This window comes from Daldinia vernicosa (genome assembly GCF_022497035.1).
Source record: "Daldinia vernicosa strain CBS 139.73 unplaced genomic scaffold F5Y00scaffold_23, whole genome shotgun sequence".
Taxonomy (NCBI): Eukaryota; Fungi; Ascomycota; class Sordariomycetes; order Xylariales; family Hypoxylaceae; genus Daldinia; species Daldinia vernicosa.
This window is the reverse complement of record NW_025953939.1, coordinates 288309-309169: the sequence shown is the minus strand read 5'-3', so window position 1 is coordinate 309169 and position 20861 is coordinate 288309. Positions and strand designations below refer to the sequence as shown.

General features: G+C 47.4%; 7 protein-coding genes across 7 annotated transcripts; 5 read left to right on the top strand and 2 right to left on the bottom strand.

The window, feature by feature from the left end:
* Positions 1-120: 120 nt before the first annotated feature.
* F5Y00DRAFT_262080 (uncharacterized protein) lies at positions 121-2050 on the top strand (the record flags this gene model as incomplete). Its single annotated transcript, XM_048011322.1, has 7 exons — positions 121-208; positions 272-377; positions 462-572; positions 632-910; positions 965-1214; positions 1264-1577; positions 1639-2050. The coding sequence occupies 7 exons, from the start codon at positions 121-123 to the stop codon at positions 2048-2050; spliced, it is 1560 nt and encodes a 519-aa protein (XP_047864852.1).
* Positions 2051-2452: 402 nt separating this feature from the next.
* Positions 2453-3848, bottom strand: F5Y00DRAFT_77545 (putative splicing factor U2AF 23 kDa subunit). Its single transcript, XM_048014130.1, has 2 exons — positions 2665-3848; positions 2453-2593 (listed from the first exon to the last, which is right to left on the bottom strand). Exon 1 carries the CDS (start codon positions 3554-3556, stop codon positions 2927-2929), a length of 630 nt encoding a protein of 209 aa, XP_047864851.1. The 5' UTR covers positions 3557-3848; the 3' UTR covers positions 2453-2593; positions 2665-2926.
* A 1446-nt stretch (positions 3849-5294) lies between these two features.
* Positions 5295-8399, top strand: F5Y00DRAFT_269881 (heterokaryon incompatibility protein-domain-containing protein; the record flags this gene model as incomplete). Its single annotated transcript, XM_048012517.1, has 3 exons — positions 5295-5726; positions 6023-6947; positions 7044-8399. The coding sequence occupies 3 exons, from the start codon at positions 5295-5297 to the stop codon at positions 8285-8287; spliced, it is 2601 nt and encodes an 866-aa protein (XP_047864850.1). The 3' UTR covers positions 8288-8399.
* A 952-nt stretch (positions 8400-9351) lies between these two features.
* Positions 9352-10358, top strand: F5Y00DRAFT_269880 (uncharacterized protein; the record flags this gene model as incomplete). The annotated part of the gene is made up of 2 exons (XM_048012516.1): positions 9352-9838; positions 9898-10358. 2 exons carry the CDS (start codon positions 9352-9354, stop codon positions 10356-10358), a joined length of 948 nt encoding a protein of 315 aa, XP_047864849.1.
* A 2895-nt stretch (positions 10359-13253) lies between these two features.
* F5Y00DRAFT_269879 (uncharacterized protein) lies at positions 13254-13598 on the top strand (the record flags this gene model as incomplete). Its single annotated transcript, XM_048012515.1, has 1 exon — positions 13254-13598. The coding sequence occupies one exon, from the start codon at positions 13254-13256 to the stop codon at positions 13596-13598; it is 345 nt and encodes a 114-aa protein (XP_047864848.1).
* Positions 13599-15160: 1562 nt separating this feature from the next.
* On the top strand, positions 15161-15541 carry F5Y00DRAFT_262074 (uncharacterized protein; the record flags this gene model as incomplete). Its single annotated transcript, XM_048011321.1, has 1 exon — positions 15161-15541. One exon carries the CDS (start codon positions 15161-15163, stop codon positions 15539-15541), a length of 381 nt encoding a protein of 126 aa, XP_047864847.1.
* Positions 15542-16102: 561 nt separating this feature from the next.
* Positions 16103-17510, bottom strand: F5Y00DRAFT_77348 (catalase-like domain-containing protein). Its single transcript, XM_048014129.1, has 3 exons — positions 16620-17510; positions 16405-16462; positions 16103-16345 (listed from the first exon to the last, which is right to left on the bottom strand). The coding sequence occupies exons 1-3, from the start codon at positions 17214-17216 to the stop codon at positions 16260-16262; spliced, it is 741 nt and encodes a 246-aa protein (XP_047864846.1). The 5' UTR covers positions 17217-17510; the 3' UTR covers positions 16103-16259.
* Between the last annotated feature and the right edge of the window lie 3351 nt (positions 17511-20861).

Sequence of the window (20861 nt, the reverse complement as noted above, 5' to 3'; positions counted from 1 at the left end):
TCTAAACTACCTTACGTATTGCGACTTCGGACTGCATTCGCTTATTGGCGCATTGCACCCCTATTCTTTGCCGGATATTATATTCTGCTGTCTGTTAGGCATACTGGATCGCTGACACATATGCCGCCGCACACAGGTAGTAGGTCGTCCGGGGATGGCGTCGTCGATGACGATGATACCTCCATTATAGAGCCCGAGCAGGGCAACGGTAGGTCCCGACTATTCTATATGTTGTTGGTATTTATCACGGCTAACGGAACGGCTTGGGCAGTCTTAACACATATTATCTCGCAACTACGACCCGGCGCTGATCTAAGCCGAGTTGTTCTGCCTACGTTCATTCTCGAGCCCCGAAGTATGTTAGAGCGGATCACCAAGTGCGTACTCTAAAAATATTATTTTATAAATATTATATTATAGTCATAGTCTACCGTACGGAGGCTAACGTTAGAAAACTATAGCTTCATGTGCCATCCGGAAATGCTCCTCCCTATCCCCCACATCGAAGATCCGGTCCAACGTTTCGTCTCCGTCGTCAAATTTTACCTCAGCGGATGGCATATTAGACCACCGTACAGCTCCCCCAGCTTCTACCCCTAGGTCTACCCCATTTACTAACATACGAAAATAGGGGAGTCAAAAAGCCTCTCAACCCGATCCTCGGCGAAATCTTCTCGTGCTATTGGGACCTGCCTGACAATACCCGCGCCTACTATATCTCTGAGCAGACATCGCATCACCCCCCCAAGTCGAGCTATTTTTACATGGCCCCCGAGCACCATATCCGTATCGACGGTACTCTAAAGCCTAGGAGCAAGTTCCTGGGCAATTCGGCCGCGAGTCTTATGGAAGGAATCGCCGTGCTTACCCTGATGAATAGGGGCAAAAATCCAAAGCAAGGGGAAAGATAGTACGTGGGCTCTGCGAGCTTTTCGCACGAAATATGAACTAAAAATATCTCTAGCTGGTTAACACAACCCAATATGTACGCGAGAGGAATCCTGTTCGGCAACATGAAATACGAATTAGGTGACCACAGCGTGGTGCGGTGTCCCGAGCTAGGCCTCATAGCCGATGTCGACTTTAAAACGAAGGGATGGGTCAGCGGTACGTACAATGCGATTGGCGGCACGATAAAAGACGAGAAGACCGGACAAGTGCTCTTCGAACTATCTGGTTTATGGAGCGAAGAGATGTTCGTCAAAGATCTTAGGGTGGGTAACCCGTAAAAGTGATGCCTTGTCGCTATCTAACGGTGCATAGAATGGACATAAGGATATGTTCTTCGACGCCCGAAAAGTAAAACCTTCGAAGCCACGCGTTCGACCGCTCGATGAACAGGACGAGCGAGAGTCGCAAAAATTATGGTACAAAACAGCGCAGGCGGTAAAGGACAGGAATCACGAGTTGGCGACGGACGAAAAGACCAAAGTCGAGGACCGGCAGAGAGAAGAAGCGGCGAAGAGGGCCGCCGCAGGTGTAGAATGGCATCCGCGATTATTCCGGCGGGTAGACAAAGACTACGGCGGCACGGGCGAGGACATGGATCATTTAGAATGGATTATCAACGCTCATATGTGCGTGGCGTCCCCATAGCTGACGGCCCTTTCGAGGTATCTCTACTAACCCCAGATCTAGCGACGCCACAACACCCGAGAAGCAAGCCGAGCAGATCATGTCGATATACCCAGTTATACCCGGACAAAGGTCTAAGGACTGGAACATAATCCCACCGGGCGGACACCCGCACCCTCAAGCGGCCGAGAAACAGGCACCCCAAGACCAGACGCAGGACCTGATCGACTTTGGCCAGAACGATACTAATACGCAAGCCCAGACAACGAATAATGCTCCCACCTCACCGCCGCTCGCTAAGACGGATAGTAAGGAAATCGCTACGATGCTGCAGTCGACCGGTCGTAAAGCGGAGGACGGCCCGCTACTCGATTTCACAAGCGACTTGAAAAACGACTTACCCCCGGCCAAGAGTAACCTGAGGAAGGAGGATACGTCAGACAGCAATAATACGTTCTTCGATGCCGAAGGGTGATTGGTCGACTGTGTTGGTACAGCGCGTATAGTTCAGGGGGAAGCCGAGGAAACACCAATGCTGTGCCCTCGCGATTATCCACCCGTTGCTTCGGAGCTCCCTACTTCGCTTCGCCTGGATCGAGCTATTTTTGGCTGCGGGATAGAGGGTTCACGAGCCGAGTTATATGATTATTCAATGATTGGCTGTTTTGGTTATTGGGTGGTTGTTGGGTTGGAGCATGCTGCATATGTAGGTATCTTGCTTCCTGGCAATAGGGCGGGGCGGGACAAGACAAACCACTGGGTTTAGAGCTAGTAGACAGGCAGATATAGCATGGAGGAAAAGGAGACGCTGTTTAATGAAGTTGATAAGTTACGTGGATTTGATTTGTGATAGACATATTGTCTGATTTAACCCTTCTCGGCCTGCTAACGAGTCGAGTATTTTACATATTTAATCTGAGCCCTTCTCCCCATTTCCCCTTAAGTACCATACTCGTCCGAGGATCGGGAAACCGTAGCTAGGCAAATGATGCCGTTTCACGTGTAATTGAGAACAAGCCTATTTACTCACTCAGCATATATTTTCCTAATAAAGTGAAGTAGCGTCAACGCGAAGATTGAGAGACGAACCGGTCCAAGGGTATCTATCCCGAATCCTACGTATTTCTCGCACGAGCGTGCTTCGTAAATGCTTGCTTGCTTGCTTTGCCTCCGTCTTGTATCACCTCTCCTAGTATTAATAAATAGACCGCGCTCGCGCTCGTGCTGCCTTGTCCCTTTCCTCATCTTCATCGGGTACCAACTTCGCTCTCTCTCTCTCATAAGAATCCCAGTCTCGAGACGCCCCCTAACCTAGTAAGTAATAATACAATATCATCATCCCGCCCTTAACTTAATACCGCTTCCGCGTGGGCTCGGGGCTCGGGCTACGACTGACGCTCTTCTCGTCGCGGCCCCTCATCTTGAGCCACTTCTTGGTGGAGAGGGTGAGGTCGCGCTCGAGCTCGGGGGAGGGGTTCTTGCGGTGGATGAAGTTGCAGAAGCCGCCGCGGACGCAGCCCTCGCCCGAGTTGAGGCGGCAGCAGGCCTCGCGGAAGTCGGTGACGGGGCTGAGCTCGCAGTAGACGGGGCGGCCGGCGTACCAGCGGGAGTTGAGCTCGTCGCAGGCGCGCTGGGCCGAGTCCTCGTACTTGAAGCGGGCGTAGACGTTGCCGACGAGGTGGTCGTTGGTGTTGTCGCAGACGACGAGCTCCTCGAGCTCGCCGTACCGGCACAGCTCGCACCACAGGTCCTCGTAGAAGGCGTCGAAGTGGTTCGCGCACTGCTCGGGCGTCAGGCGGGCGCGGGCGTCGTGCGCGGGGTTCTGGTACAGCGAGGGCAGCAGGATGGTCTGCGAGTACGAGGGCTTGACGTGTTTTCTGCTGCAGCGGTCGCCGTGGCGGCAGGCGCCGATCTTGTAGTAGAAGGAGCAGTTGACTTTGTCTTGTTCGGTGCCGAAGATGGAGGCGAGGAAGTTGGCCATTTTTGATGTGTTGACTTGATTTGTTTTTTTGTTTTGTTCGAATTGATTGATGGGATTGATGGGGAGAATCGGTATTTGATTATCGGAGATGGCTAGGATTATTTGAATTGTCGCGTTTCTTCGACGATGATGGGCGACGATTGATCGATCGGCTGGTTGTTGTTGTGTTTGGGAGGCGAAATTTCCAACGGTCTGGGCACGGGAAGGGAAGATAAAGTTTGGAGCTTGAAGTTAAGTGGAGCCCCGGGATGCAGGGTATACCACTAACGCAACCAGAAAGCTTGGCAGAAGCGAGGCTGGCCAATCACAGTACCTATGATAGGTAAGGCGTAAGCTATGTACCTATGTACCTAGGTATGTATACCTAGGGCACTCGCCACATCTGGATACTTCCACAGCCACATCTTAAGTCGGGATGACAAGATTGAAGATTACATAATCAGCTTTACCTATGAGATGTCGACGTTGTAGCTTGCATGGAAAGCATGCAACGACTTCGATGGATGAAAATGTGTCCGGAATTGTGTCGTTATCAAGCATCAAGCATTGGGCATTGGTATTGGTGAGGTAACGAAATCGTTTCTATGCCTTTTGTTCATTTGGAAAGAGGATCACGTTAACATAGGTAGTTACGTAGTACAACTACTATTTCGATAACATAGATATGGTGTATGGGACCAGGCACGGCGTCTGGATAAACCATAGGGGCCCAACATCGGACTGAAATGATTATTATGGGCTAAGCTTCCCTATACGCGGACTCAAACACATCACAAATATATTATACGAGTACTGGACTATCGGTGGACTACGACAATATTGACGATCATAGCCCCGAGGGCGCGTATAAAGTACCTATAAGGAGTGGTATTATTTTATGTATATCTAATGCCTCACTAAAAGGCTGTTTGCCAAATATCACAATGACCCTAATATTAACTACCTAGGTAGGTAGTTAGTGCCGCGGGTTCAGTAGTCAATACCTATGATCAGTAATGCAACAGTCCTGAGTCGCCAGACCAGCATGCATCCTGACGAGTACCATGACAAGAAATTATTGACACGAGACCCCCTTTGAAGCCTTAATCCAAATCTATCTGCCCGACACAATAAATGTCGTAAGGCTCGGGGATGTGAGCCATATCCCGCTTTGCTAAGCACTTTATATGCAGGCTGTGCTGCAGCGGCTGACTTTGGTCCATGGCTTATCTGCGCTCTCCAGCTGAACTTGCATATGCATGCAATTACTAGCCGAGTAATTATAAACCAGTTATTAGTCGACTATGGCTACTTCGGAAACTCGTCTTGAGGCGATAATCCGTTGGCATGGCTATTTGAGCGTCTATTGGATATACTATGCATGGAATTAGGCATCACTTAGGCTGATTTTTAAGGGAGGTAGGGTATGGCTTTCGCTTAGGATACCTAAGGCAAGATAGCATTCGCATCTCAACACATGCGGCCTGAGAGGCTCAACGGGATATGCAAACCGGAATTAGGTGCCTAAAATTCTCGTGATCCATATTGGATCCCGAGGTGTGATGTTGCTTCAGGGCTTACCTATATCCTTAGTTTAGTTCTTGGGCACATTTATATAAAAAAAGTAGGTTATTCAGAGACTCCGAATCACTCAATATCGGAAACCCGGACGACAACGCCAACGGAGACTTAAGAAATCGTGGCCGAGATTCCAGCAGTAACATCAATAGAGACCTAAGAAACGATAGACACTCTAGAAATGGAACCAGAGACGTCGATTCATACAGAATTCTACTGGGAGATGAGGCTGCACAAAGAGTTGGTTGAGTCATTACAGGAGGCCGAAAGCATCATAATCGATCTTTGCAAACAGGATAGCCGGTTTCGTTTCCTCGAAGAATCTATCAGCATGTTTAAGTTCGATGAGCTCGACCTATTATATACGTTCGGCAAGTACCTAAGAGCCCGTGCCGCACAGAACAACCCTCCCGAGAGATTATCGAAGGATCTAGAGGAAATACGGTCAGGCCACCGACATTCAGCACATGCTCTCTTCCAAATCGTCCGTTCAGCCATTTACGAAATTTTGAACGTGCTTCACATTAATATCTCGAGGGACCAGGTTCCAGCTTCATACGACATACCTACCCACATCAGACTTTTACGTTCTCTAGAGGAAAAGTGTAACAAGGTCTGTATTCAAGGCTTGGAACGAATTCAATTTACTAATAATTTTCTAAGGTCTCAAGGTCCTTAATAATCTCTCTATCTCAGTCTGAAGAGATCAGGACACTTTTTGTAGACAATTCTAGAAGATATAACTCCGTACCTAACCGCCCCCTCAGTTGTGTATTGGTTATCTTGCATTCTACCTTGCATTGCCTCGCATCGTCTTGTGATGCATGTCATCCAATAATTCTGAAAATAGCTATCCTAACCGCCTTACTGACTCTTGGCTGCATCCGTATTCTAACCAACAGGTCTCAGCCATGTTATCCGTGTGACAAGAAGTCGAAAAAAATAGAGCGACAACCATTTATACCTCAGGACCATGGGATAGTGAGGAAGCCAGAAGACTGTGTTTTACAGTATTTTCACTCTTCTCTGCGCACAACTGATGGGAACATATTACCTGACCGGGTTCGTATTCTCCATATTCTTCCTGGACCGGAAGGAAGCCCAATTGAATGCTCCTTGGAGGTGCGTGATCTGAGTACTGAGGGGATTGCTGAGGCCTTGTCATATGTTTGGGGCCGAAGCCAAGTTCCGAAATTTATCAACGTGGATGGGTGCTCCTTCAAGGTGACCGAGAATCTCTTCAATATCCTTTCTAGCCTACGGGACCGGCACAATAAACGAGAGATTTGGATCGATGCGATATGTATAAACCAGTCGGATTCAGACGAGAAAGTGCACCAAGTCCGCCTCATGCGTGATATCTACTCTAAAGCGAAAAAAACTACTATCTGGTTGTCCGGTCGAACATTAGAGGAACAGTTAGCCCAAAACTCCCAACTAGGTATTTCCAACAGCCCAGATGATGTCCTCGCTCCCCTCCCACGAAACTTCATGGGAAACACTATAGACCAATATGACCTTGTTGGAATCCTTGAAGAATTCCATAGATCGATATTAGTTTTGAGATCAGCTAATGAGGCTGGCAAGAAGGGCTGGGCGCTAATAACCATGTTTATTCATTGTATAAATGTAATCATGTCACAAGAATGGTGGGAAAGGGTGTGGACTATACAAGAGGCTGCTCTTCCTCCAGAGCATCCATGTATTCTATTCCAAGGTCATACCTTTTCATTCGGAGACTTAACAGCCGCATTAACAACCCTCCACGCTTTGCCTGGCTTCGCGTTTGATGGACCCTCAGAATTCATAGACAAAGCAGACGATCTACCATCTGGTAAGTTCACTTACATTATAACCCCCCTAATTATTCTTTGATGAATCATAGAATTGGGTCTATACGGAATAAGTGCTAAGATTTCCTATATCATAGATACTAGGTTTCTCCTGTTAGCCTACCGACAGCAAATGGCCTATTGGATAGGTCGCCGCCGAGAGCCAGTATTACAGCATCTCCGACCGGGCCAAGAAAAGACTTACGACTGGGAAATTCCCACTGATAGGTCACTTGATGCCCTCCTTTGTGAAACAGACAGATATCGAGCAACAAATCCTCGGGATAAGATTTTTGCGTTGGAATCCTTGTTACCCAATAGCCTAGGCCGGCTGATCTATGTGGACTACAACGAGTCTGTTGAAGACGTATTTCGACGCGTGACGGCACGCTGCTACAACTCATCTGTTGTAACACAGGTTATGTCAACAAGATTCAAACTCCTAATTGAATCAAAGCCGAGCTCCTCTGATGTTCCGTCTTGGGTTCACGACTTTGAGTATTCTGATGCAACACTTCGACAAGACAGAGACGTACAGAAAGTGACACTTGGTGGATATCTTTCAGACAGAAGAAATTGGCAGCCTGCATGTAAAGATTTAAACAAAGACAGCAAAGCTCCCACAACAACCAGTTGCTTTGCCACTCCGACGATTCTATTTTGTTCCGGAGTGGAGATAGATGTCATTTGCAGGACGGGTATAATACCAGACTTCAGTGGCCCTGATTGGACGGATAAACTCATTGAATTCACGTTCGATATTTTGGAAGGACATCCGAATAAAATACTCGGTATGATGGAGCACATGATATATTTACAAAAAGAACGCCCTGAACTATTTGAGGAAGGTCATATGATCCAAGAAGGAGGCCTTAGTCCCGACTTGAACCCTTCCGATGATTATAAAGATGTTTCTACACAGACTCAGCAGGACTATAAGAACTACTATAGTAACATATTGCCTGTACAAGTCTTTGACTTATTCACCTTAAAACATAGCGATAGACCAGGGAGACTCCTTCGCAAGGCGCGACCATTTCTGGATGAGGAATCTGCGGATCGGGAATTCGAATTTCGAGAACTTGCCGGAAAGGAGTTCTTTATCACAGATGGATGGCTCATAGGGATTGCTACGGCGCCTAATATCAAAGAAGGCGATAAATTGTGCCTGTTCCACATGTCGCCGGTGTACTATATCCTCAGGGAGGCAGAACACCAAGTTGGCAAGGCGCAAGCCGTACAACAGCACCGGATTGTTTCACGAGCAGCCGTGAACGAAAGTCAGGACCAGATGGAGGAACGGATTGAAAAGCTTCCAAGCCGCGACTTTCAGATAGTTTGAACGGCAGGGTATCCACATATATTTATCGTTGTTCTCCTATCCTCATCAGTTTCTATATCGGTACTTTGTCATAGAGTTCTTAGTCAGGGGTAAGGGGAAGGGGAAGGGGAGGAAAAGAAAATTGATAGCTACAACTAAACAGTCATGGCTATGGATAGAGTAGTTCATATTTACGTGGAGTTATTAGTGCATCACTCTATATATCGATTCCTTTGATATCGATCCTACCTTTCTCAACCAAGTGCATACGGTCTTTAAGCATCCTAAGGGTGATCAAACTTCATTTCTCCCCATTTAGGTTGATTAGCAGTAGACTCTAAATGGACCCCAGAGGATGGAGATGGAATTAAATCTTATTCTAGGCGAAGCCGTCGGAGCTAGTGATAGTTAGCACGGCGTTCAAGGGTTGGGAGGACTGAATTCGGCCAGTATCCGTGTACCAACGTTACTCGTCAATAGGGTGTACGGTGAGGCGCGGAGTGCTTCCACCAGTTAACTACATGTAGGCTATGCTTACAAACTCGTTACACGTTACACGGGGAGGAACAACATTAGTTCATCGGGTTCTTTTGTTTTTCTTATTTTTCTTCCTATGGCTTCCGAGTAAAGGCTACAATTTTCAGTTACACATTGCGCCGACGTGTCTACCTAATCTTAGGTACTTGACGTAAGTTAGGTAACCATTGCTTTTCCGCAAGATGACACCTCTTCGTATATAAATAAGATAGCCCTAGAATGCGGGGTTACCCATTTAACAAAAAAAACCAACGCGATATCCGGTGTCTTACTTTGTTACCTATTAAGGCGTTGGCTTGTAGATCTCATTGGCTTATCTTCGTATATGGATTGTTTGAATATTGGGACTAACATCTAGGACTAATTATGTTATGTTATTACTATTTTAGACAGTTATTTTTATATTAGATGGCCAGAACACATCCTACCAAGTACTTACAAACATCACATCGCAGCGGGTCACTCTCATCTCGTTCGTAATCGTTCAAGCCAAACGATCTAGGCCCTTATTACTATTGCCCAAGGAAATGTATCTCGCACTACCAGCCATGGCTACCGAACAAAGCGAGCCACTGCCACTTATCTTAGACTTGTACGACGATAAAGATGTCGAAGATCGATTCTGCTGGGGTTTGTTGAGAGCTCTGGTTGATGGCTCCCAAACCCCATCCTGGGTCGCTACCGAGCTTGACACCTGGGTTGTACAGGAATCATCACGCAAGCTGCAGATACTCCGGGAGCGACCGAGCTTCATAAAGACAGACGATGCTGGTCGTGTACTTCGCCATAGCGGACCAAACGCCAGCGGATATGTTGATCGCTTTTTCCAATTTTTCCCCAATCTGTGTTCTGTTTTCCCGCCTTACCACGCGGGGCAGACCAGGATTGTTCAGTTTCTTGAAGCCTTGATGGCCATGCCTGAGCACCAGGCCCCTGATTACTATTTAGACGATGATGCACTCAAGGATGTCCAAATGATGTCGCTGTGGTCAGACAAGAGTTATTCAACAGAGGAACTTCGTATCGGAGCAGATGGTTCGTGCTTACTCGGCTATTCTACCGAACTTTACTGTTAACACATGGCATACCTACAGCTATTAGATACCCGGGCTCGGGAATTGACACTCCAGGTAGCGAGGCAGAGGCCCGCTGGCGTAATTACCAGTCTGCTCTGGCGCGCATCGCCATGACGGGCTTTAGCGATTGCGGATTCAACAGCGCGCTGCGGGATATTATGCCCTACGGCAAAAAATGTCCCAGCTTCAACGTCCGCATAGCCTCCAAGCCTGAACAAATTGGAGGTCACATTCAAGGCGCGGCACAATGGATCATACGGCCTGACGAGTTACGCTACGTTTATGAACAGTGCAAGAAGAAAGAGGAGGTGGATAAGGAGAACCCTCGAGACACGTGGAGCATGCAGAATTGGAATATATGGAAAGCGCAATTCGAACTTGCTGCTGGCGATGAGAGAGTTGATTCACGGGCTCGCGCGATGGCTACCACAGCCGTTGAAAAGATGAATGCAATTGAAGGGCAAGGTACATCCCAATAATCCTTAGAATAGCACCTGATGGCGTTGTTTCCGAGGGTCAATACCTTGAAGCTCGCACGGCTACACGTGTTACATGCAAACCCAAAGAAAAGAGCCCAAGCCAAAGCTGCCGGCTTCCCTCCCCATGATCACCATACCGGAAGCGGAGACCCGCACCGCTACGGCAACGGAGATAAGATTAAGTGGGGCGTCAAAGGATGCAATAAGAAGAACGCCGAGTTATGGGAGTGTACGTAATTTATAGGTTCCTCTGCGAATGATCCCCTTCCCATACAACACCCTTGAGTCTACCTTAAGAAGCCTTTGCTAAAAATCCCGTCGAACAGATCCCATCTATTGGGAGGGCATGGAAGTGGTCATCTACATAGGTACCAAAAGCTTTAAAACCAAAGTCACGTGACGTGAATTACATACATGACTTCAAGTGCCTTAGCACGAATCCTCCAGAGCAGGATAGAAGATATCTGGGAACTACGTCGAGCCTAATTCAGGCGCATCTGGATTTTCCTATGCACTTACTGTATAAGAATACGACTAAATAAACCTTGGTGGAGCGGTTTCGGGGAGTACCTACCCATGTTAAAAGGGACGTTATAGTTCGGGAGTCAAGTATCGTGAAGATATCAAGATGGTGTTGCATTTACCTTACTCTAAAGGTGCGGTAAACCTTAGGTACCTACCTATCTTGGGTGAAGACGTAAAGTGGCGAAATAAGCTTTAGATAGATAGCAGGTGCAACTCGTAGAGTTGCAGCTGCTATCAAAGAATAAAACCTTATACGTCAAGTGTAACTTTATAGGTTGCAGTTGCCGTCCAGGCTGGTTGCCTTGGGTACCTATTCTTGCACGTACTTAAGCCTCGCACTTTCCCTTACAATTTTTAATTCTGCCAAAAGCAGCTATTACACCTTTACACCGCCAATTTTTTTAATATATTTTAAACCGTACCACCCCAATAACTTACCTTCGCTTTTCTTCTTTTCCCATACTTTCTTACCAACTCAACTAAACATATAATATACTTTCCTACCCTACTCTAAATCCTATCCTATCCTATCCTCGCAAGCTCTTCTTAACAGCATATCCCGATGCGCTGTCGGCATCAAAGGCACGCGGCCCTTTTGGCTTTGTCTCGGATGCTTTTGCCAGAAAACCGACATATCGCGGCGTGGCATTTCTATTCTAGAACGAACCTATTCCGCAAGATCGTTTTAAAACAGAAATTTAACATGGTCAACTTTTGGTCCCGGTACGAGTGGCAAGGTCGAGGTAGTTCCCATAATCACAGGCTCTACTGGATCCTTGCGCTGGTATGGAGACTGAGGAGTCCAGGGAATATCCTATCCTCAAGACCGCATCCTTCGATGGATAGCGGCTGGCGACAACCTGGGACGAAATATGCCAGGAATCGTTGCACGCCCTCTTCTTTAATCTTAAATCTTTCGAACATCTACACATAAAAGCAATAACAAATTCCCACGTTCAACAGCCCTTCGCACCATCGCACCCCCCGGCTATTCTTACAAACTACAGAGACAAAATAGACAATAGCCTAAATAACGATCTTCTCGGCTACGCCGTGAAACATATTCACCTAAAGGTATATTAATTGCGCCCTATCATCACTCGTTTTACATGCTAACTTAGTCATCCTAGGGAAATGTCATTTTTACTACTCCTCATCCATCCATTATATCTACTTTTACTGGATCCAACGCGGCTACTTGTATTTCAACAAATCTAATCCACCCACCATCATCATTATTATCCCCATCATCATATCTCCTCTAAATCCTACATATCATTTACTCACGCCACGATGGAGTCTGTTTCGGAAGCAGTTATTACTAAACTGCGAAAAAGTTGAAGAAAATGCCGACGAAATAATTCCCCGAAGTCCCTTTTTTTGATGCGTTACCTGCCATTAACAAAGCAGAACTCGAAGGCAAAATCCTTACATTTAGGGATATAGCATATGGTATAAGGCCCGAAGTTGAGGAAAAGATGACGTCTTTTATAAGCACTACATCAATGTCTATCGGTGGACGTCAGACAATAGCAATGGTGGAGCCTGATTCTGGTAGCCCGTTGCTGCGAAACCAGATCGTGTTGAGATTCGCTGGATTGTCGCTGGAGGAATCGGATAGATTTCTCGAACGTCAAATCTCCCAGAAGCTGGAACCGGAACCGGTCAAGAACACCCACCCTATAGGTAACGCCGCCGCCGCTGAGAACCCGGGAACCTGTATCCTAGATCCGGAACCTGATCATAACCTAATCATAACCTACAAGACTACCTATAAGACTAGAACTTGCAACCTCAACCTACTCCTAAACTACAGTCCTGGGCATAACCTACGGATAGCCAATGCTCGGCACAGATGCTTAGTAATTAGCTTAGTAGTTAGCTTACACAAGTCCTTCTGTACGTCTGCCAGAAGAACTTCTAGTAATCAACAAGTTTCACGATGATCAAAATGAGTCCTACCATCTCGAGGCATACAAAAGCCTCCAGACCCGACTCAGAACGTCAAAGAATTTGAAAAAGAACCACGAGAACCGAATCGATAACATGGAGAAGGAACTATATAAGTTAAAAACATCTCGGGACGAAAACCGAGCAGCCAAAAAAGATCTGTCAGAACTTATAAATAGCTCAATAAAGTTAACCGAGACCTTAACTAATCTGTGCGAAGCATAGAAGAATGATCTGGCAAGCAAGCAGAAACCTATACTAGTCCCGAAAATACCAGCAAGGCCTTCGCAAGTTCGCCGAAGCCCTCCAAACCTTCCCCGAAACTATATATACCAAAGGACGTGATAAGAACCCTCTAAAGGGATGAAGAGGAGGAAGAGCGTTTTATTAAACATGGACGTACGAAATGAGGAGTAGAAAATGAAAACGAGGACGTTCTATCGTCGTGCAATCCTGCGGTCGAGATTCGAGCTCTTGACTAAAGATGACGAGGATAATTTGAAAGGCAAGTCAATATTAGAACTTCGCGAGGAGTTCCGTCGTTGGGCTGCTACTATACCGTCAGAAGAGAAGAAAGGTACGAGTAGACGAAAATACAATTACTTTCTCTATGTGGACAAAGAGATCTTGGATTGGTTTCAGAAAGTGGAGACTGCGCGCGGTAACTGCGAGCCAGACTATCTACACGAAGATGTGGTAGCAGTTATGGTCAAGAGGAGGAATAGCGATTTATTAAACATAGACGTACGAAATGAGGACGTTTGAAAAAAAAAAAAAAGAATTTGGAAAGGGGTATTAACAAGCATTTATTTGTACGATATTAAGTTTAGATTAGTAATAGTATAAAGATATCTTTAGTAGATTGAAGGTTTGCTAAAGAATTATTTTAATCTAATTTCGTTTTAAATCTCAAATATGGCCTACCATTTCTATTTATCTACGACGAGCACTGAGATAGGCCTTAGAGGCTATTGCGAAGAAGGTCCGTTGGGAGTACAGGCACAAGGGGTTAGGCAAGGCAAGCGCCATCTCATTCAACAGGCGTGTCATTGGGGGATTGGTTTTCCTTGCCGGACCTAATAAATGCGAGCCGCCGGTCTATACGGGGCTGGCACAGAAGGATCCCCCTTGCCGCTTAGACTTCGAAGCGTCGGAAGCCCATAATCGAACCCTCCCCCCTCCGAAAGGCAAGGGCCAATCATGGACGACGAGTTCGACGAGATAAGTCGGCTCGGAGGCAGGGGCAGAAGCCACTCGAATAAGTCTACTGTAAGTTACTATTCCCGCTCTCTCAGAATCCAATCTAACATTTACCAGCCAGCGAAGAGAACTATGGACCAACTCGATAACGAGTCGGCGACACCAAGTAAAAAGCCGAAAACCGGTTAATATGAAGGCGGAAGAGAGGCTTGACATTATTATTGAGAACAGACATTAATACCTAACAAAGATTAATAAGAGACACATTCTGTCACGGAGCCAGCCTCAGTAACTTAGTTCATTGTATTACGTTTTCAGATTAAACTATTATTAACTACCTAACCTAGGTAAGCAATCTCTAAACTATAGGTCGTAGAGCTCGTTTCTAGTTCCTTAATTAACACTGTTATACACTTAGATCTCGTGCACCTTATATGACTACTGGTTGTATTTTTACGTGTATGAAGTTGTTTCTATACTATTTAGTTCCACCTCATAACAGAAATTAAAAGTTAGCTACAGGTCTATATCACTACGGATCCCCCAACTAGAGATGTACCTAGCTCCCGAAGACGGCATAGAATATCGGGCCATCGGGGCAAGGGGTCTCCGTCTTGGATTAGGCGTTAGGGATAGCCATGGGGCTGATAGACGGGCCTCGTCTAAGCTTACTTAACGAGTTAAAGGGGAGACTCCATCGATATGTATAGGTGATTACCTACATACCTAGATAACTCCCCCCGATACGTTATCCCGAAACAGCATCTTTAAGGCCTGGATACCAAATGAGGTCATCACCCTCGAGAGCCAGACCTGGAGACGTTCTCCGGGGAGGATATTGGTCGGTTCTCCCATCGAAGAGCCTCCGGTGGGAAACCCACTGGCAGCCCCTCGCTGCTCCTCGAGACGGACGAAGTATCTCGCTTAAGATTCGGGAAGAGGGATGGATCTAGCTAGCCGCTGGTAGTCTGTAGTAAACGGGGCTTGTGTATATGCTGCTTCGGGGGTTAGATACCTCATAGAACTCGACTTGATTGATCAATCAATCGCCACTACAAGACGCCAATACGGCAGCGTGTCGTGACTATCCCATCAGCTACCTGCAGGACAGCGAGCGTACCACGGCCATGAGTCCCCGGTACAAACCGCAACGGATGGCTGGCTGGCTGGCTGGTTTAGTCACCGGTTGTTTCACCAAGGCTTTCCTCATACCTACGAAGTCTGCTCCGCCGGCTTGGCTTGTAGCGCTGAACCCCGGACGTCCGAGCCAGGACGGAGGATTCCTACGAGCTGCCCAAGACGGCAATTTACCAGAATCTTCTTTTCTTTTCTTTCTTCCTCGCGCAGCTCGGCGATCGATGCAGCGAGCTTTGGTCGGTTGGACAGATAGACAGACAGAAGAAAGGCTGAGACGCACCAGCGATCCCGCATATCCAAACTCCAAAGGGGGCATACATAGAACAAGCGCTGAGCTGGAGCGAAGGTTCCCGGTTGCCGGCGACTGCTAGCCAATCTGCCGATCGAACAGGAAGGACGCAGTCGGCAAAGTTCGTCTTTTCGGCCCATGCATGCATGCCATGCCATGCTACGCTGTCGGGTAACGAATTTCGCGCAGGCGTTTGTTTAAATCAGGCCCCGATGTAACCGCGATGGCGATATCCTCACGGCAGTGGTACCCGTACGTACCTAGCATTTTGCAAACCTACCATTCTTCTCCCATTCTCAACAACTCTGCTCCTGTTGTTGTTGGCCCGAAGCATAGGTACTACTCAAATATGTGGCGACTATTTATTTATATTCAGTCCTACCTCGGGGGATCGGGAGATACAAATTGCGATTGGATGGCTCTCCCTCTGCTAATGTGCTCGGCTTATAATTTATTTTTGCTTTTTGTTACGAATTCGAATTGGTAAAAATATTCTCTTGATACCCTTTTTGCTACGGAGTCCCACGTCTTTTATCTGTAGGCCAAGACCTTGTTCGCATACGGCATCCTACCTCCGCAGCGCAGTGTTTACTACCTATCTAGCGGAAAAGCTCATGGGTATACTACTCGCCTATGTTCCGGCGTTGTGTATATACCGGCCGGTAGCGGATAGTTCGTGATCATCCCAAGCGACCTGCACGTCTGGCTTGTCTGTTATGTAAACCTCGCGAGCGCTGAATGCAACCCTTAACGCCATAGTTCCATCCCGTTCCTTGGTGCAGTTAATCGAGTGGTACGAATCAACCTGGAATCTCGTCGATGCTTCTGACATTGATTTCCTGCCTCGCATTCATTTTTCGCCTCAAGGCGCTGCTGGCTGGATATACTGCCCAAACTTTTGTGTGAGAACCACGTCGTGCTTTGATCTCGTGCACATTCACTTACCAACTCTTCTTAAGCGATTTGAACTGCCCAAGGGCTGAAGTGTTACGAGGCCATGCCACTGCGTTTGTGATTAGCAATTCCTTGCTTGTACGATCCGCGGGGTCGGGCTTAAGGGCTGAATTATATTGCACATGATCCCGGATTTGAAAAAGGGTGAGTGAGAAGGGAGATGTTTCACTTTGACAGCAGAGACGAGGAAATTGCGTGATACCCACCGGATCGAGCCTCATGTGATCCTCCCAGAACGAGTTTCTCTCGTAGTTGAAACTTTCCTGTTTGGGAATGCTGAGTTCAGCAACTGGTTGCCAGGGGTATTTCTTCTCATCCCATGCGATGCCGGCATACTCGACAGGCTGTTCGTCCAAGTTTTCGACGAGTTGCACCTGGAACAAGAACTCGGCATCGTAATCATGATGGAAGTCTTGCAACCATCGGTGTAAGACATCGTCGGCGTCTTCCGGCTTCACTGATTTCTTAGCTAGCTTTCTTTGCGTTTCGGTGGATGGAACGAGCCGATATTTCATAATATAGTCACCAAAACGATAGGCGGTTTGCGAATACCATCTCATCGACGCGAGATGCTTGTTTGGAACCTTGTCCCGCGAGACCTGAAGCTCATAGTCGGGCCGCTCTTTTAAGTGCTTATACATCTCCGCCTTGTCGTTATCGTACATCAGACGAATACCTAAAACCTCTCTGGTCGTTTCAGCGTCAGCAAGCTCGATGGCTGGCATGCTGTTGAACTCGATATCTTGGGTCGAATAGTCTCGACCGGCGTCGAACATCTCTCCTTTCACATTGAAAATCTTCATAGCAAAACCTCGCGGTTGGGCAATACGATCCTGTTCGCAATGTCAGAATCCGCTGGTAGCTCGGTACGTTTAGAAACACCTGCGTCGAGACCTGGATCGCCCGGTTCTGAGCTGTAGCGACATGCCACGGGGTATTCTCCGGCTTCTTTGAAGAGCTCCGACTGCTTTAGATGTCTGGGCAGATCTCCCGGTACGACAAACTTTCCCTTGACAATGCCTTGCGTTCTAGCGTGGGTACCACCGTAACAATGTCGTGTCTTGTTGTACTGGCGCCGTTGCATCTCGCCGATCTGCGCGATCACGGCTCTCATATCCTCCTCTTCCCCAGGTGGAATCACCTCCACACCCGCAGCCTCCCAAGAGACGTAGTTCCTACTTGCCAAATTTGCCCATTGGCTTGAAACCATCGTGTCGATGCAAAAGTAATGCAGCTATCCGCTTTTAATTGTAACTAATTTATTTTTACGATTCTACCGGTCTAGGACTTGGTCATGTAGAGGTGCAGATCTGAGGCGAAGTCCAACGACCGCCTAGGCACCTAAGTTTGAACATGACAGACAACAGTCGTGACGTACAAAAGACGATGGTATGTATGCCGTCATAGATCATGAGCATGGTATACCAGCTAGCCCGCGGCTTCAAACTCTAATGAGAGTTCAGGAATTGCTCCTGATGGCTCAGTACCGAAGCAACCTAAGCAGAGACCCGAGCGTGTCGGCGACAGCGACGGTGAAGACGTATTGTATGAAGTTCAAGTTAGCGTCTCCAATTTACGGGGAAATGCGTGGCGCCAATAGCGTTCAAGGATAGAACTTCGTATATTTAGATGCTGCTATATTCTTGTCATCGTTTAATTCATTGGCTGCGTCTGGGTTTCGGAACTTCAGCGAAGCTCCCGCTGGATCCGCCATCCATTTTCACGGAGACGAGATTCGAAATGAGCTTTACTGATTAGTAGAAATGCATGTATGCTACCGTACAAATCTAGTCAAATTTCATAACCGATTCGGGTTCATGTACACACCCTTCTGCTTCTAGAAATCTACGTGTGTATATTGAAAAAGACGGCTTCGTGCACTAGCACGTGAAGGAGGGTACCCAGAGACCCGGTGGAGTCCTGCTTCAAGCCCAACTTACTCGGTTGGGTATTCCGCAACCACTATATGCACGATCTGTTAGGCAGGCTAGCGTAGTAAAACGCAGCGAGTCCCGCGCTTTTCCCATACTCCAGTTCCGCGAGCTCACTTTGCTGATCAGGGCGAATGCCACCTTGTTGATCACGACGCGCTGGTTTCCCAAGGGGAAGAGATCCATGATAGATCACCGCCCGGCCACTTGTCAACCTTTCTTGATCGTATGTAGGGAGGATTCTTACCGCGTTATGTATGATAAGCTCGTGGCAGGTTGGCTAGTTAAAATAAGAACCACAACGAGGACGAGGCTCTGACGAAATCCTGCTTCTCGAAGCTGAGCTAGAAGGACCCAAGGCTACGTACGTGTGGTAAATACCAGTGATCCCAAGCACGAGGGTTCTCACCTCCCGCAACCGAGTGGATCGGGATTGTGTTGGTGTTCGACGCCAGCCGGCTGCAAATTATGTTGATCCAAGCTCTAGCTTCTGGTGTAGCTGGAGATCGTCTCTACCATCTCGTAATGCCTAATAACCTCGTGACGATAGCCCACGACCCGTTGACGATCCCGAGGGAGAGGCACAATCTAGCTGCCGGCACACATAGCTATAGCACGATGCCTCGATAACACCGAGGGTATTATCTGGACTAGGCAGCTAGGCAGCTAGGTAGCTAGGCCGCCATCTGATAAGCAGGCAAACTGGCAGGCCGGCAAGGTATGTAGATAGGTTTGTACGTAGAAGAGTGTGCCAATGCGCCTTACCACACAACAAGCCCCGCTCGCCATGGCGGTACACTATGGACGGACTATGGGAGCGGATGAGAGGCGACGGCTGATGCTGCACGTGGCAGGCCGCGGACCTAACGAGGCCCCTCGTGATATACCTTTTTTGGGGGGTGCGATAAACTAGGAGGCGAGAATGCTCCGGCAGCAAAAGACTTGGCCCCAACGACCGACGATCTCTGGTACTAGGCTTGGAGGAGATGATGTTAAGTGTCTATGATGTGTGATTGGCTAGACACGTCGGACAAGCATCGCGGGAGCAGAGAGGATCGGCACTTCGAGGACGCTTCTTGTCGGTGAAGTGCATCTTCTCTCCCCCCCTGTTGCGATGAAGATATTCCAGCGTCCGTGATGCAGTGTGGGATACACACTCTGACACTTCTGACAAAAGTTAGAAGTGGAGGCGCTTGCGTTGTTGTGGGTAGGCATATGGAGCAAGTGTTCTACCCTATTAACAATAGTGTAGATAGTTCGTTAGTTAGAAGCCGGGTGAGACTTGGGCAGCCGTGTTACGTGTTGATGGATAACACAGGGCCACAATATATAATTGCTGGGTGGGACTGGCATATGTGGAAGAAATTGATAGCCGTTGTTGAAGTACGTGAGACGTGCAGGATTCGGCCCTTCGAATTTTTGGATACCGGAAGAAAAGCGGGCGTTACCTTTTAGTCACAGTTCACAGTTCACAGTTCACAGTATGCATAACGAGCATAGAATGCTTAATCAGGTATAACGATATTACACAGCATTCAATATGTACATACCTAGCATACGGGCATGCGAGGGAAAATGCGCATGCAAGTATACGTATATACGTATATTTGTATATACGTATTGTTATTATTATACTTGCCTCATAAGGGATCTCACATATTGAAATCACATTATGTAGTTTCGACGAAGGCTTGACTGGATGACATTGAAACGTTTAATGAGGGGAAATGGTAACTACAGTCCTCTTAGTTGGTAAGTGAAATGTGAGGGTGATGTCATTACTGTTCCACGACATACGCACAAGCAGCGGCAAGCAGCAGGAGATCGCAAGAGGATTTAGAAATATGACGAAGCGTTAAGAACCTACATAGTAAAAGTTTGGTGGGAATATGTATTTGGGAGGAAGGAGGAAGGCTTGTCGAGGAAGCTTGATATTAAGGGGTCTCAGAAAGTGCTCGGCCTGGCGCGGGTGGCTGATACACATGAGAGAAGCCATGAGCGTTTGATCGCGGGGGGGAATCAATAGGATTCCTAGGTACCCAGGTACGTATGCAGGCCCCGGTGAGGATCAGTGAGCCTCTTACGGAGATTGGTACTCATGTCGTCACCGCGATAGGTAGATACTATGTATGGCAAGCATGGCAAGCAGCCACATGAAAAGTGTCGATATAGTGTCGATATACTAACTGCTAAACGCGACAGGGGCAGGTCCCGAGGGAAAACATGGCCCTTAATTAAATCGACTTTAAATCGACTTGGATCGAACAAAGAGGATAACGGACAATAGGAACTGGTAACAAACTTGCCGTGAATAGCCTGGCTCAAAATGAGGATTTGCTAGTATACCTTCCTATGAAGGCAATGATTCGACGGTGGGTAAGGCATGCAGAAAACGTCTCGTTAATCTGTTTGAATACCTAATCAGATGAGGGCTTGGTGCATGGGGGATATTTTGGGTAGATCTTAACATTTGGATCGTCATTCTGCTATGAGAATCCTAGCGAGCTGTGTTTTTGA

Coding starts and splice junctions, on each gene's coding strand:
- F5Y00DRAFT_77545 (XM_048014130.1), bottom strand. CDS start 3,556: ATGGCCAACTTCCTCGCCTCCATCTTCGGCACCGAACAAGACAAAGTC.
- F5Y00DRAFT_77348 (XM_048014129.1), bottom strand. CDS start 17,216: ATGAAGATTTTCAATGTGAAAGGAGAGATGTTCGACGCCGGTCGAGAC. Junction 16,463..16,619: donor ATCACATGAGGCTCGATCCG/GTGGGTATCACG, acceptor TCACAAACGCAG/TGGCATGGCCTCGTAACACT. Junction 16,346..16,404: donor AAATCGCTTAAGAAGAGTTG/GTAAGTGAATGT, acceptor AAGTTTGGGCAG/TATATCCAGCCAGCAGCGCC.